Below are 15,407 nucleotides of genomic sequence, written 5' to 3'. Positions count from 1 at the left end.
TAGTCGCAGAGCCAGCACGGCCTCTGGGCCGAGCGTGCAGTGGAAGAAGTCCAGACAGAGCAAGTTTACAGCTGAGAAAGCTGACTGATGGCTCGCTCTCAGTTAAGTTCCACCACAGTGAGCTTGAGAGCACGGTGCGAGGTCTGTAACGATGCGTGCGCTGGAAGGGGCAAAAGCTGGGCAGCGTCCGGGTCTGTAGCAACGGCCAACGTTTGGTGTGTTGATCACGTATGTAAGGCCACTGCCTTTCCTCTTTTCTAAAGATACTGTGCAAGGTCCAGGAATTTCATAACTGACGGAAATCCGCCACCCATTTGGCATATGACTAGTTGAATGCTACCCAAAATACCCAGTTAAACCGCTAGACTGTTGTGATGTAAGAACCCATTTTATTGTCTCATAGAGTAGAAGAAAACCAAAACAGCAGCAGCAGCATGATACGACGTTTAAATTCAAAGTCATTGCTCCTGATCATACCCTTATTTCTGAAGGCTTAACATTGCGACAGAGGAAACTGGAAAAGGGGGAAGAGAGTCTTCTACTTAGAGGGGTTTTTTTTCCCCCCTGGAAGAGAGTCTTCTACCCAGATTTTTCTGCCCCCAATCTTCTCGTGAAGCATTAGATAAATAAGCAAAAAGTTACTGAAGTTTTAATCCTTTCTTTAGCCAGTAGCTTTTAGAAAAGAGAGGACATGAAAAGCAGCGTCCTCCTGACTTTACATCTTTGTTTCCCTGCAGTTCTTTGACTTGCCTGAACAGTCAACTGGACCCACCTTCTCATTAAGCGTCTGGTATGAATCTGGGCCCCATATTGACCCAAGTTTGTCTTTGGCCACACGCAAGCAACTTGTTGCACAATCTGCAAAGCTCTAGACAACAGCAGACACCTTGCTGTCTGCCCGGCTTCGGGTGAGCGTTTCGGCAGCAGCTCCTCCAGCTGCACTGTTACCCCTCAGCTGCCTTAATCCCAGCTCTGGACGGCCAGAGGCCTCACTCGCTCAGGTCCACGGCAGCGGAGACGCATCCCAAGTCAACGTACAGTAAGAAGAAATAAAAACCATGCTGAGCCTCAGCTAACCTAATCCGTCTTTGCGATGGGCTGGCTGAATCCTCTCATTAAGGCTCTGGCAGTAGGTGGAAGCATTAGATTTGTGCAAACCCTTGCGATAGTTTTACTTTGAACGGGGGCTGCCCCGTACCTGCTTGGCTGCTCTCAGGAAAGGCGGTATAGACACAGTCTCAGCGCCGCGCCGAGCTCTCAAGCACCGAGAGCTCCAGCCCCGGGTTTGATGTGGACGCGTGTGCCACAGTGCCCCACTGCAGAACGCAGACACGCGGCACCAGTCGGGACGGTGTCGGACCTCCTCGGCATCCATCAGGCTAGGTCATATCAAAGGGAAGAGGAACCACAACACGCTAAACCTTCCGGCACACCCCTCAGTTGTGGTGATTAGATCAGAGGGAAAAATAAGAGCAGTTATTTTGCAGAATGTAAAGGATTCCACTTCCCCGCAGAGGAGGGAAGTCCCCAGCGCGATGGGGAAGCACAACCTCTTTGACTAAGCAGCCACAGCACCTCGTGCGCCGCTAATGCCAACTTTCACCATTTTATGAGCGAACCACACTGTTGCCAAACCCGTGAATTCTGTACCCAGTTCTCCATATTCCTCAGCCTCTGCTTCCCCTTGCACAGGAAGCAACACGCTCACAGATGTTCCTACCCTGCGTCTGAACTACCCGCGAGCAAAGATAAAGCACGTGCTTTTCTCTCCCGCCCTCTCCCATCTCTCCCCGACCATCAGCTGATTCGGGAGAGAACCACCGAGCCGGGGGTGAGGGGAGCAGGGAAGATGCACGCAAAAAACCCACAGGGCACGAGTTGATACTGCTAGAAATAATTAATTCCAACATAATTTTATGTTCTAACACATTTGAATCTAAAAGAAATGCGCAATTGAGAGTAACTTGCTGCTTCAACCCTCTCCCAGACAAGCCCTGAGGTGCAGGAACCTGTCAGTACCAAAAATGGGGAAAAACAAGCCTCTTCTGGCATGCGGAAAGCGCAAAGCAGAACCAGAGGGCCGCAGGTTTCTGTGCTGCTCTGCTTAGATTTATGCCTGAGATGTTATGCAGGTTTGCTTCTCAGCCTGAGAGGTATAGCCGTTTCCATGCTCATTTAAGAATCGGCAACGTGGAAAATAATGTGAATGGCAGACAGCAAATTTGCAGCAACGGTACTGATACCACCTGCAATTAGTCAAAGGGGATTACATCAAAGGAAAGTAGATTTGGGAAAGTGAAACATGCCACTTCGATATTTACTTCTATGAGATGAGTTCAAAGAACGAGCTGGTTTAGATCCCAAAGCACAGGATTTACCCGCACAGAAAGAACAAACATCAGTAACAAGCACTTAACAACCCCCCCCGACTTACCTGCACAGGAATGCTTAAAACTCACTTGTGGGCTCCTCCGGGCGGCTCCTCCTCCACTACCCAAGCCAGCGTAAGGACGGCGGCGCTCACTCCTTGCCAAGACCTGCTGGCGGGATATCAGAAAATGAAATCAGAAGTCTCTATAGAAGTCACGTCACTATTGCTATGTCTTTCTTTGCATTTCCACTCAAAGACACTGCTCAAATATAGCAGCCGTTAGACTTCAGACAACAGGGGCTCATTCTAGAGCTAATTTTTAACTGTCACTTAAACTCACACATTATTAATTAGCTGCAAGACGATCAAAAAGCAGAGAGAATATTTACGTAAGACATCCGCACAGCTGATAGACACGGCTGAGAGGAGTCACTGGCTCGATGTGTGAGGCGAGACAGTCCCTGGGAAGTTTCACTTAGCTAAAGGGGCGAAATAAGACAATCACCTCGGAAAGATTTCCTCAAGCGGTGAAGAAATGCGGGGCGTTCTTCCCTCTCCCTGCGCGGAGGCAGACGAGTGCATTTCCTGGTCATAAGTATCTTATTTGTATAGCTGTACAGATACGACTTACAGTTTTAATGCAGCACCCAAATCTCAAGCCCACCTTAATAAGAGAAGCTCTTCTGGGGTCTGGTCTCCTGAAGGCTGGTGCTCATCCTCTCTGGATTTGAGCAGGTCTTGCACAGGCTCAGCTCTCCTCCCTTAAATTACATTTCCAGCACAAAAAAATATCCCCTGCAGAGAGACAGTGAACATGGGGAAGACGACCTGTCTCAGGAATGAAATCTCTTTATTGAGTCCCTGTGGGGAACCACGACCCTGCCTTGGTTCTGCTCTCAGCCGCGTTGTGTGCACTTTCCCTATTCACTCACGCAGACCTTTCTCGTCTGCTGCTCTGCCTCCACAACCCCCAAAATAAGAGGTTGCCTTCAAAAAAAAAAAAAAAAAGAATAAATGAATACACAGAACACGTGCTGGATGAAACAAACGTTAGAATAACGCCAGCACAGCGTGTCGGTAGAATAACCATTCTTGTACCGAAAAATGTTCTTTTTCACTTTGTCACTCCCAACCGTGATCTACTCTCGCAGCCAGCCGAGGGGCCCTGTGCTCGAATATAGCTGCTCCATCTTCCCAAAGAGGGAACTGCAGAGCGAGTTTCAAGAGCAGCACAGCTGTATTTAGATGAAGGAAGGAAGGAGAAATGGCTGTCTGCAGGGGCTCACCCCAAGTTGAAAGCAGGAGCAAGAATCTTTCCTGACATGTCCAAAATGCTCTTAATTTCCTGTCTCTTCTACTAAAGCAAGTTAGGATTTGCCTGAAGAATGGATGACTTCAGGGCAATTCCCAGAACCCGCCGGGCAGGGAAGTGCCCAGTCAGACTAGAAAGGGCGCACAACCAACCTTGGGGTTTTCCAGCCCCCCGGCACTGGACAGGGGAGCCTCTGGGCTACCCCAAGAGTTTCCAGTCACTGGCAGTGACGAAAGGGGGGGGCGAAATCAGTAGCGGAAAAAGCAGAGCAGAAGACAGAGCTCTACGCCTTGTGCAATCTGTTGAGTTCCCTTCTGTTGGCAGCCCGAATCAAACTAGCTGCAAACAAAGAGCACATCTTTGGAGGCAGCACTACAAACACTGAGAAAATCTCCTGGGTTTTTTTTTTCCCCTAGTTAAAGTGCGCAAAAGGTACGATTGCTCACTTTGCAGGAGCACTCCTGGCGCGCAAGACCTCGTATTCACACATAAGAGAGCCCAATACGAAACCCTCCCCATCTCAGGAAACACAGCCCACAACAAATCACTTTACGGGAGTAAATCGGTTTTAAAACCCTGTGGTCACGCCTGGTGCTTCCCGACCTTCCCTGCAAGGCTCAGGCAGGAGCGAAGCCAGCAGATACCTTGGGACGACACCGTCCACAGCGTCTAAGCGTTAAAACAAGCAACTTCCACCTTCTATTTTCCCCTCAGCAATGGGCCGAGCAGCTGCTGGTACCGGCACGATGGGGAAAACTTTACAGATTTCACCAGGGAGAAGCATCTCCGGCGCAAGCCTCCTCCGCCAGCCTCGCGAAGGGGAGCAGGGCCGGCCCGTTCCCGGGGGCGTCCCAGCACGCCCCGCTCCCGGTGCTACAAAAGGCGGTGGCGGCAGTGGCGGCAGCAGGTACCGGCAGGGGAGCAGCGCCTGGGAGAGCGGGTAAAAAGCGGGGTAAGAGGGACGCGGAGGGTCGCTGGAAGTACGAGGGAGCTGTTCGCTGTCTTCCAGCCTTAAATCTGCAATGCTTTTAACGCGCTGGGGGCTTGCTTACCTCTGTGGTGCAGCGGCTCCCGGCTGCAGGTTATTCCTGCTCGGTGCGAGGTGCGAGTTAGGGATGCGGGGTGGTCTGGTGGTGGGGTCCTGCTGGCAGCAGAGAGCCCAGGGGACAGAGCTGGAAAGTCGTTGGGGTCCCTTCTCTTCAGATAAACTTGATGGTCCAAGTCTGGTGGGTGGCAAAGGGGACTATGATAACACCAGGTTGCTCACCTGGAGGTCCGCACCTGCGCTTTCAGGTAATAAATACAAGGCATGGACCATCGGTGTCAGGAAACTAGTGACAGACAGACCCGGGGCAGGAGAGGAGCAGGGCAGTGACGCTACCGGGCAATGGGAAGTCTCCAAAGACGAATGATACGCAGGCAGTGACCTCTCCTGGTGCAGGCTGCCTCATACAAGCCTCTGAAATTGTACTTCAAAGCAAACTTAGTCTTTTCCTTACTCCGACAGGTAAGGCTAAATAAATGGCCACGGGTAAATTCTTGGCAGACAGCAAACCACCAAGGGGATGGGATCACAAGAAGATAGGCGATCACACAGTTACACGGAGCTCCCTGCCACGGTACTCTTGAAGACGCTACTTAAGTGGCTGAACAGGTTTGGGACGGGTCAGACTTACCTGGTTGTTGGGCGCCAGGACGAGAGATGTAAAACCTGAGTCCCAAGCAGTGGCTACAAAAGTGCATTTCAGACTATGCAGCGGAAAGATGCTATTGCAAAGGCTGCTCGCTACCTGCCCGGGGAGGTGGGGGGAAGGAATAAAGAAAATATTTTAAAAATCACTCAGACTCCATCTACAATGACCTGAAATGAACAGCGCGCTCCTTCAAATCGTTCTCCGACACCATCTTTTAGCATTGCCTCTCGCAAATAATAATGAAGCAAGATGTATTTTTTATGTAGATGAAAAGGGATTCATAGATACAACTAACGAAACAGTTTCTGTACTTGCGAGTGAACTAGGATTATTTTTTTCAAGGGTATTCATTAACATAGAGCATATTATAATGACGGATTTTACGTTTCTTTTCTCCAGGATGAGGATCCTTACTGGAAGCCTTCATTTCTACTTCATTTCTTTCTTATTCAGTAGAGCAAATGGATTCCCAACTCCGAGAACACCTACGGCCTATGCCTTCCCGTTTTATAACTACTCCTATTTAAACCTCTCTTCTGTATCAGAAGCACAAGCTCCAAAAACGGCAAGAGCTCTCAATTTCTCACATAATGTAATTGAAAAAATAACCAAGAGAGACTTGGAAGGCTTTGACACGCTGGAAGTTTTAGACCTTTCCTACAATCAGATTAAGGACATTGAACCTGGTGCGTTTGAGAGGCTGCTCAGCCTTGTTTCCGTGAATTTAGCATTTAATGCTAAGAAACTTCTCGTATCGGGTCTTCCGCCCCACCTGAAGCTCTTACCCACTAGCGAAGCCTCAGGGTCTTTACAGCTTTGTAGGTATTTTGACGAATCACCGGAGGCTGCTCTGGAGCCTTCTGCATCCGCCGAGGAGCTGCCACGTTCGGGAGTTCCATCTGTCCCACAGAACGTTAATCTGAGGCTCAGACGAAGCACAGAGAATCTTCTTCGAAGAGCAGAGAAGAATGTAACCGTTTCTCCAACAGCCACATTAAGGCCTAATTTCTGCGGAGCGCCAATAGATGGGATATTCGATCTGTCAAACAGCAAACTCTCTGAGGAAGAGCTGACATTAAAACTGGATCCGGATCTCTGCCAGGCTCAGCTGGACAGTATTTTGGAGCTTGACATTAGTCACAGTGACCTGGAAACGGATCTTCTATCGCTGTTCGTCCTGTTTTTGCCAATGAAAAACGTGCAGTCCATTGATGCCAGTTACAACAAATTAACAATTAACGCTCTGGACACCGAGGCGATCTGTAGCTTCCCATTCAGCAAGCTTTTGTTTTTAAATATTAGCAACAATCCCATAAACAGCTTGGATACGCTGTGTCTCCCTCCAACCATCAAGGTAATCGATTTGTCTTTCACAAACATAAGTCAAATACCCCAAAATTTTGCTAAAAAAATGTTTAACTTAGAAAACATGTATGTTCAAGGAAATCACTTCATATATACTGTACGTCCAGAAATCACTAACGCAGTTCCAAAATTTACCCCTGGAACTGTGCATATTAATGCCATTTCATTTGTCAGAAACCAGGCTGGTACACCCATCGAAAGCCTTCCGAAGAAAGTAAAACACCTGAAAATGTCCAACTGCTCCATTGTAGAACTGCCGGAATGGTTTGCTGACACAGTGGAAGAATTATTATTTTTGGATCTCAGCAGCAACCGGATTTCTGTGCTTCCTGACTTACCCACCTCCCTGCAGCATCTCGACATAAGCAACAGCGATATTCAAATAATACCCCCTAGTTTTAAATCCATCTCCAACTTAACAATATTTAGTATTCAAAATAACAAAATTGTGGATATGCATCCTGAGTATTTCCCATTGACTTTAACAAAATGTGATATTAGTAAAAATAAGTTGAACACGTTGTCATTAACTGACGCCCTGGAGAAACTCGAATATCTTAATGTTTCTGGAAACCTAATCACCAGACTGGAGCCCGCCAGCCACCTTTCTGCGCTTGCTAATCTGGACAGTAGTCACAACCTGATTTCAGAACTCCCTGATCACTTTGGGAAATCTCTTCCAACGCTGAAATATTTTAATTTATCAGGGAATAAGATCTCCTTTCTACAGCGTGGCTCTCTCCCGGGTTCTCTGGTTGAGTTAGACATTAGTGACAACGCCATTACTACCATAGCGGAGGACACTTTCGGCCAGTTAACGAGTTTGAGTGTTTTGACTGTTCAAGGTAAACATTTTTTTTGTAACTGTGACTTGTACTGGTTTGCGAACGTGTATATCCACAACCCACATTTGCAGATAAATGGCAAAGGAAATCTGAGGTGCAGCTTCCCACCAGACAGAAGGGGCTCGCTGGTGGAGAGCAGTAACCTCACGCTTCTGCGCTGCTCCCTGGGCATCCAGATGGCTATTACAGCTTGCGTTGCCATCCTGGTTGTTTTGGTGTTAACAGGCTTATGCTGGCGGTTCGATGGGCTGTGGTACGTGCGAATGGGTTGGTACTGGTGTATGGCGAAGAGGAAGCAGTACGAGAAGAGGCCAGAAGACAAGCTCTTTGATGCCTTCGTTTCGTACAGTGAGCAAGATGCAAACTGGACGAAAGAGAATCTGCTGGAAAAACTGGAAACTGACGGATTCAAGATATGTTACCACGAGAGGGATTTCAAACCGGGGCATCCTGTACTTGGTAACATTTTTTACTGCATAGAGAACAGCCATAAAGTCCTTTTTGTTCTCTCTCCCAGTTTTGTAAACAGCTGCTGGTGTCAGTATGAACTGTATTTTGCTGAACATCGGGTCCTGAACGAAAATCAGGATTCCCTCATCATGATTGTGCTGGAAGACCTCCCGCCCAACAGCGTGCCGCAGAAGTTCAGCAAACTCAGGAAATTGCTGAAAAGAAAAACCTACTTAAAGTGGAGCCCTGAGGAACACAAACAGAAAGTGTTCTGGCATCAGGTAGCAGCTGTCTTAAAAACAACCAACGAACCACTTGTGAGAGCAGAAAATGGATCCGCCCGGGATATGTGTGAGATGGAATGAGATACAAGAACGTGTAAAGGTTGTGCCTGGCAAGTCTGCGGTCAAATAAAAGCATTTCTGTGTTTACCTCCTGCAAAGGCTGCTGTGTTGCAATGGGGGGTTTGTCTCGGATCAGTCCCAGGAGAGGTTACGAGCGGGTCTGTAGCATGCGCGTTACCCCATCTGACAGAAGAACCCGTTACCCAAGGGGCTGAGACCCGAGCACTGACGAACAGCCTTTTCTTCCCGGGTGCTTGATTTTCTTCAGCTATTTCCAGCATTTCTTAAAATGCTGTGGATGTCACCTGAAAGGAAGAACAGCTCGAGTCACACTGCATGTCCTAACCGTCTTTCCGAGATCATTGCAGAAATAATGAAAAGCGATGTCATTTGAAGGTAAAGTTGTAGTTCAGATTCTCGGTTCTCGTACAGCTTAAGATGGGAACACAGAGCGTGTACGTGTAAGACAGACACAAACCGTGACACTACACAGGTATCGCTTTCCTTCTGTGGTTCAGCGAGAAAAGATTAAAGATTGACTCAATGCAGCCATCCTAGAGATGCAATTGCAAATCCACACTGCTGCATCATTTGGTTTAAGTAACTGGTGGCAGAGATCAGACCTTAAAATCTTTTATAATTACAGTTTAACAAGCCAGCTGAGTGTGCCGGTCTCTACTGTTAAATATTTGGTCTGGGCTTTATTTAAATGCTGTTATCACAAATCTCTGAAGAATAAGCAAGAAAGTTCTGTAAAGTATTATTTAGACTTAGGAAAGTTTCGCTTGACACAAGCAGCCTGACCCATTTCAAATGAATTCAGCGCTCCCTCTGCATAGTCCTTGCCATCACCTAATGCTATGTCATAATTTTATTTATTGTATTTGGAAAAAAAGAAAAAAATTCAGCTGATCTAACATCCACTTTCAAGAAAAATCCACAGACTGTGACACTAAATAAATACCAGGTGAGAACAAATCATTTAACGTAGCACAATCCGGACTCGCTCACAAGATGAGCAAACCCAAATGACTCTACCAGCAGAAGACCACAGACCCAGGAATGCAGAACGTCAACGTACAACAGAGGGGACAGCACGTTTGAAACACATACTCTGAAAAGGAATTAGCTCTGCTGTGACAAAGTAAGACCAATACCATCCTATTTGCTGCCAAAAGGGGAAACGCGAAACAAACATAAAGAGACATCAGCAAATACAGCAGCTCTTCCGCAACGTACTTTGAAAAGGAAAAACCCCACGTTGCAGCACGTAGCACATTTGACTCTTGGAACCATGGTTCAGGGACAGCTTTTGTCATGAGTGAAAGCATTTTTCTAATACTAAACATAAACCCATTTTAAATAAGAATTGACGCTGACCTGTTGCCAGCATTTATTAGCACGTAATAAATGACATTTTAAAGTCAATTTGCCAGTACTGATTAAACTTAAGGATACTGTACTAGGTATATCCATGAAGCGCAGTGCTTGAAGTTGACAATAACCAAAGAGCTATTCTAAATCAAAGAAATCTGCATCAATTGCACCGCAGGACAGAACCAGTGCTCACAAACCCCAGAAGTGCTTTGAAATTGCCTCCTTGCCCTTTGTCCCACGGTGCCGATTCTCCAGTTTTCCACCAGTGCAGATTATGAGAAGCGGAGTAGGACTTACCCTCCTCTAACATCTCCATTTACGGAGAGATCTCTCTGTACTCTGTGCAAACTCACCCTTCCCCGAGAAGCATGAGGAGTCATGTACGCCGACTGTCGTGAAAAACGGAATTATTTCCCTGTTCTTTAACTTGCTGGCAGCCTGGCAGCCAGTGAGCTGGTGAGAGAGCAAGCTGGGACCTTTTTTCCTGCTATGTGCAGCACGAGCAGAATTCCTTACCAGCGCTCGGTGGCAGGACCATTTATGTAATGCTCCATCCACCTGTGGCTTCGGTGCAAATAACACTCCTCTTAAATACTTAAAAAAAACCCCAAACAAACATTCAAAACAGACAGAAGGCAAACCTAGAAAATGTCCGTAGGACTCCACCTTAACCCCTGCAAGACTGTTCTATCATTTTAAGGTATCACACCACCCGCCTTCTCTCCGTTTCCATCGTGAACATCTCACGTTGCTCTCTGTAGCCCTGCTTCGCTGCCTCGTGGAAGAAGGTGAAGAGAGATAATGGTGTGGGTAAGCACAGCCCTGGCGGTTCGGAAGTCCCTTTACTTTCCCTGTGCTGCAGGTGGAGGGGTACTGAAGATTATATGGGGGATAGTTTTCACAGCTTTCCTAACAAGTGACAAATTGTATACCTAAACCATACATACCATAAAATACCACAAGATACCACATAATTATTAGGTACTGATCCTTCTTGACTATCGTCTGTCCAATTTTTGCACCTTGCTCTCCCCAGCCTGTTAAAGCCTTACTGCTAAGGCAGACTAGCTCTGTGACTTAGAAAAAAACCATACACTGCCTTACAGAAATCTCTCTCATCTCTAGTCTAAAAAGTTCTGAGGTGGTGCCCAACTGTTGAACATTCTTTAGCAACTTTTTGAGGTTGTGTAGATATCATTTAAAGTTATTTGGCATTAGGAGCTTTCAATTTTCATATGTAAAGGACAAAAAAACTCAAACCAAACAAACAATACTGCAGCCCAACAGCTGAAAAAGTCAACTCTATCACCATAAAGCAAGACCTGTGACTTGAAAAAGCTCGTGAATTATAAAAACCTTTCAAATACTTTTGTTCCAAGTAAACAACCTGAAGTCACTTGTCAGTGAGACCAGCCCCATGCAATTCATCAGCTGTTTTCTAATCAGCTTCTTTATGCTCTCCTTGAGGCTGCCCCTTATTTCATGAGATACCCTGGTCAAACTGCTAGCAGTACACCTAACACCGCAAACGCAGACTTTCAGTAATAAAGCAGAAACAGCCCTCGGGCCAAATGCCGTGACAGCGGCCAACACCAGCAACTTCAAAAGAAGCTGAAAAGCACACTAAAAACATACATTGGATAACCTGTTCCACCAGGACGGGTTCATCCTAACCCCAGAAATCAAAGATTGCTTTAGTTCCTGGAGTATAAAATTTTACATATATTCCAAACTGTGTTGGCATTAACCGTCAGGCTCCCGATATTCGTATTACCCACGTGAAATACCTGTCAAACCTCCTCAGTTTTTTCTGAACAGTTCTGCAGCGATGAGGTCCGCAGCGTAGGTGCAGGCAGTAAGGAGAGCACAGCGCCTTATGAGTCTCGGATTTGCCGCCTTTCATATCCATGAGATGCTTCCTTGTTCTTGTGTTACGGACGGCACTAACTACAGACCTACTTTTTCTAAACCGTTCAGTATTCACAGACTTTTATTGCTTACTCTCTTACCCCTCTCCTCTCTTCACATGCATTTTCCATCTCCTTCGTCCGGCACTCTCTTGCTTCCCCTCTCAATTAGATTGCTGCTTTTTCATCCTCGCAGTCACGCTTTACTGGTTCTGTGCTCAGCAGAAGAGGGTTCTGATACAACAAGGGGGCTAAAGGAAAAAAGAAAAGTTATACTGCAGAAGAGTCTAAAACAATTATTTTATCATATGATAATTGCTTACTTCAGTTTATGATTCACTTCAAAGAAATTGTACCTACGTATTTTCAAAATCCAATCTCTATTTACTACAGCCATAAACCTCCCCCAAAACAGTTATTTAGCACAACTGACAACTTAAATCGGATTTTGATTCTACTGCAGATTAACAGGCGTTGCGCTTTCCTATCTGACACTATAAACACATTGGTTGTATTAAGAATACGACTGGCACCAGGAGTTAACAGAAGAGCAGTATACAAAGTGCTCTGAAGGGACTTCAGTTCTTCCGCCTCAATAATACATCACGTAAAGGCAATAAAACCTCCTTCCGTCCTAAAGCTGCACCCTTCTTGCTTTGCTCCCACATGAATACTCCGTGCACATTACTTTTATGAAGAAGGTGCGAGGGATTTAACCTTCTATCGTGTGATGAAGTTCACGTGATCCAAACCAAACGCACCATAGGAGTCGTACATACGTGCAGCAAACCCCAGAACTGCTTAGTGTTAAAACCAGTCCTAACGCCCACCTTCAACTCCCTTGAAGTACATACAGGACCCCATCTTGCAACCACTTCGGGGGTCCTGCCCGGTACTCCTTACGATCTGAAACTGTGATTGCTGCCAAGAACGTATAGTTTGAGACAAAACAACAGGATCCCACGTATTTTTCCCCTCCAAATTAGTACGCTTTGTTCTAAAGCGAAATGCAAAGACAGAAAAACCAAACAAGACGGATCTTTCAGTTATCTTTTATAATTACTTTAGAAAGAACCATGTTATTCATTTATAGAGAAAAATCTGGGCAGGGAGAAAAGACTTATGGAAATAATTTCAATTTTACATTGTATTAGAAAGTTGTTCACATCCATTTTATTGCAAGAAAGCTGTCTTGAATTATTCAAAATTAATTAAAATTCAGAGTGTTAAACAAAGAACAGTGTTCATAATGTAATAGTCTTCCAGGAAAACCTTGAAAATAGTTTAGTTAAATAGCCTAAACCAACAACAACTCACACACAGCAATCACGTGAATGTTTTTTGTTTCTAAAATAACAAATCACCTTTCCATCACTGTAATTTTGCTGAAGATGTGGCATTTTCCTATAATGAGGCACCAAAAGTCTGTGGCACGATTATTTTGGAGATATGAAGGCTCTGCTGAAGTCCACAGAAGTTGAAAGGTGATTGCTTGTTTTGAAAAGATCTGGCCTCTTAAAGCGGTAATTGTCAGGAATTTAAATGTCTCCAAATCATTCCGTTTCGTAAGGAATTCCCACAACACGTGACACAACACAAATGGTCGGATTTATAAAAAAATATTTAACTTCTGTTATTTGCTCACTGTGTAGACCAACAGATAAAGTTTATAAGTAGACAGTTTATTAATCTTTAAATCAAACTGATGTTTGACTTCTTAAGAAAACCTCAGAAACTTGTAGTCCTCTTGTTACGCGGTCATTCTGTTTTTAAAAAAGCTAATAGCTGTCAGTTCTACCTGTCAGGAATGTCACAGCCGAATCCCCCCCAATTCCCGCTTTTATACAAAGTCATAGACAAAAAAGCAACCAGCAACACTACTCCTTGCGTAACAGTTTACGAATTAGAAAATTCCAGAGGTGACTGCATTACTAATAGTGTATCAGCACTATAATATTGCAATATTCATCTTCATCCTCAAGTAAAACCTATAATTAGGTATTGCACGGTTATTTCTATCAGATGTAAAATACTTCTGCAAATATATTATTTTGGGATACATAATGCCACCACCGATCCTTAAAGTAAATGTACAGAGGAAATTAATATATACATATACACTTCAGAGGTTTATTACAGTGCTACAACACTTCTCAAAAGTCCTTCCCCGGTGGCAATATAACTCTGTTTGTAAAATGCCTTGTCCTGCTTTAGGAAGCCGAGACTGAAATCCTAAACTTCAGTTGAAGTTCATGGAAATTTTGCCATTTACCTCAACGGAACCAGGATTTCACCCTGCAAATAGAAAGGACTTTTGTTATTACTGACACTTGCTACAACAAAATACCACCGGTTCTTTCAACCTTCTGCAGTGGGAAAATTTTAAATTTAAGTATCGTAATACCAAGCATCCTCCCAATTCTTCCTTCTTGAAAATACGGCAAGTATGCAATTTAAGAGGTAATACTTCTGGTGCAGCCTCAGATTGTTCTCGGAGATATTCTGCCTCATGACGTAATGAATCACATACTTATAGTGGTTTTTTTTTTTTTTTTACTTGTCCAGCAGTAAAATTTAGTAACAAAACCACCCCCATGTAACAATTCCAAACACAAATCTAAAATACTGCCCTTTTTGACTTGCCGCAGAAATTCAAGAAAGTGTCATGGAAGTAATATCCCAGTGTTCAATTCAAGGCAAATAGCCGGATATTAACATTAGCGGCGTTTTTCTTAATCGGCAGCGGTACTGTATCATTGAGTTCAGAATAATCATTAACAAAGGCAAAGAAGGGGACCCGCTGGATCAGCTAGATCCACACCCTTTCCTAAGGTTACACTGAGGGCACTGGTATCTGCTTAGTCGAAGCACTGTCATAGTCTCGCACCAAGTCGTTGGTGGTGTGATAATACATGGCAATGTAGGATTTGGCAAACCCGAAAGTTGAGTTTACCGGCTGTAAGCTATTGGGGGTGCTCACTTCCTGGGAAGGGCTGCTGTTATAGATACTGTAATAGGGCTCGATTCGGGTGTTCACGGGGGTCGAGCTGCTCTGTGCGTAGTGCTGATGCCCGACAGAAGCCTTGGGACTCAGCACGCTTTCCTTGGAGTGACTGGGGCCACAGGCTTGGTCCACAAACTTTTTCTGAGGTTTTGGAGACAACATGTATGCTGAATTGGTCTCGTGGTGGGATGACTTGTTCCTGTTGACTTCCAGGCTGCCTTTGCCCATGGCCCGAAGCCTTGTCTTCTGCTTGCAGCAGAAAAAGACAAGGGCTACGTACTGCAGGCACCAGAGGACTCGTCTCCGAAGTCCAGCACTGTTGCGGGAATATATAAAAGGATTTAATCCAGATTTGAAGAAAATGAGGGTAAACCCACACAGCTCGAACTGGTAGAGAACAAAGCCACCACTGCTGGACAGCACGTCCTGCACCAAAGAGATGCCGAGGGGCAGACAGCAAACCAAGACGGAAAGCACGATGACGACGCAGGTCACCACCGCCCTGGAGTCTTTGGCCGTGGACAGGTTGACCGCTGACACCAGCTGGAGCCGACCAGCAGCGGTAGCCGGCGGCTGGCCGAGGTGCTTGGTGTAGCCATGCGTCTGGACGTGCTGCGGCTTGCTGTAGCTCTGGTTCCTGTACAAGGCGGGCACGGCGCTCTGCACGCCCTCCCCAGCCACGGTGGCCGGGGGCCCCACGAAAGGCTGCGGTCTGGAGGCGTCCACGGCCACCACGGG

At 45.8% G+C, this 15,407-nt stretch overlaps 2 protein-coding genes across 2 annotated transcripts in view; one reads left to right on the top strand and one right to left on the bottom strand.

Annotated features, from left to right (window-relative positions):
* Window positions 1-5,777: 5,777 nt before the first annotated feature.
* LOC103913149 (toll-like receptor 2) lies at window positions 5,778-8,460 on the top strand. Its single transcript, XM_009319611.1, has one exon. It carries the CDS (start codon window positions 5,778-5,780, stop codon window positions 8,400-8,402), a length of 2,625 nt encoding a protein of 874 aa, XP_009317886.1. The 3' UTR covers window positions 8,403-8,460.
* A 6,038-nt stretch (window positions 8,461-14,498) lies between these two features.
* The window catches only part of GPR75 (G protein-coupled receptor 75), a 2,468-nt gene continuing 1,559 nt past the window's right edge, over window positions 14,499-15,407 (bottom strand). Inside the window, exon 3 of the mRNA XM_009319643.1 lies at window positions 14,499-15,407. Coding sequence (XP_009317918.1) covers window positions 14,499-15,407 — 909 coding nt within the window.

This window comes from Pygoscelis adeliae, unplaced genomic scaffold, assembly GCF_000699105.1.
Source record: "Pygoscelis adeliae isolate BGI_AS28 unplaced genomic scaffold, ASM69910v1 Scaffold122, whole genome shotgun sequence".
In the NCBI taxonomy this organism is placed as follows: Eukaryota; Metazoa; Chordata; class Aves; order Sphenisciformes; family Spheniscidae; genus Pygoscelis; species Pygoscelis adeliae.
The sequence above is the reverse complement of the archived record's forward strand: the minus strand, read 5'-3'. Positions and strand labels throughout refer to the sequence as shown.

Coding starts and splice junctions, on each gene's coding strand:
- LOC103913149 (XM_009319611.1), top strand. CDS start 5,778: ATGAGGATCCTTACTGGAAGCCTTCATTTCTACTTCATTTCTTTCTTA.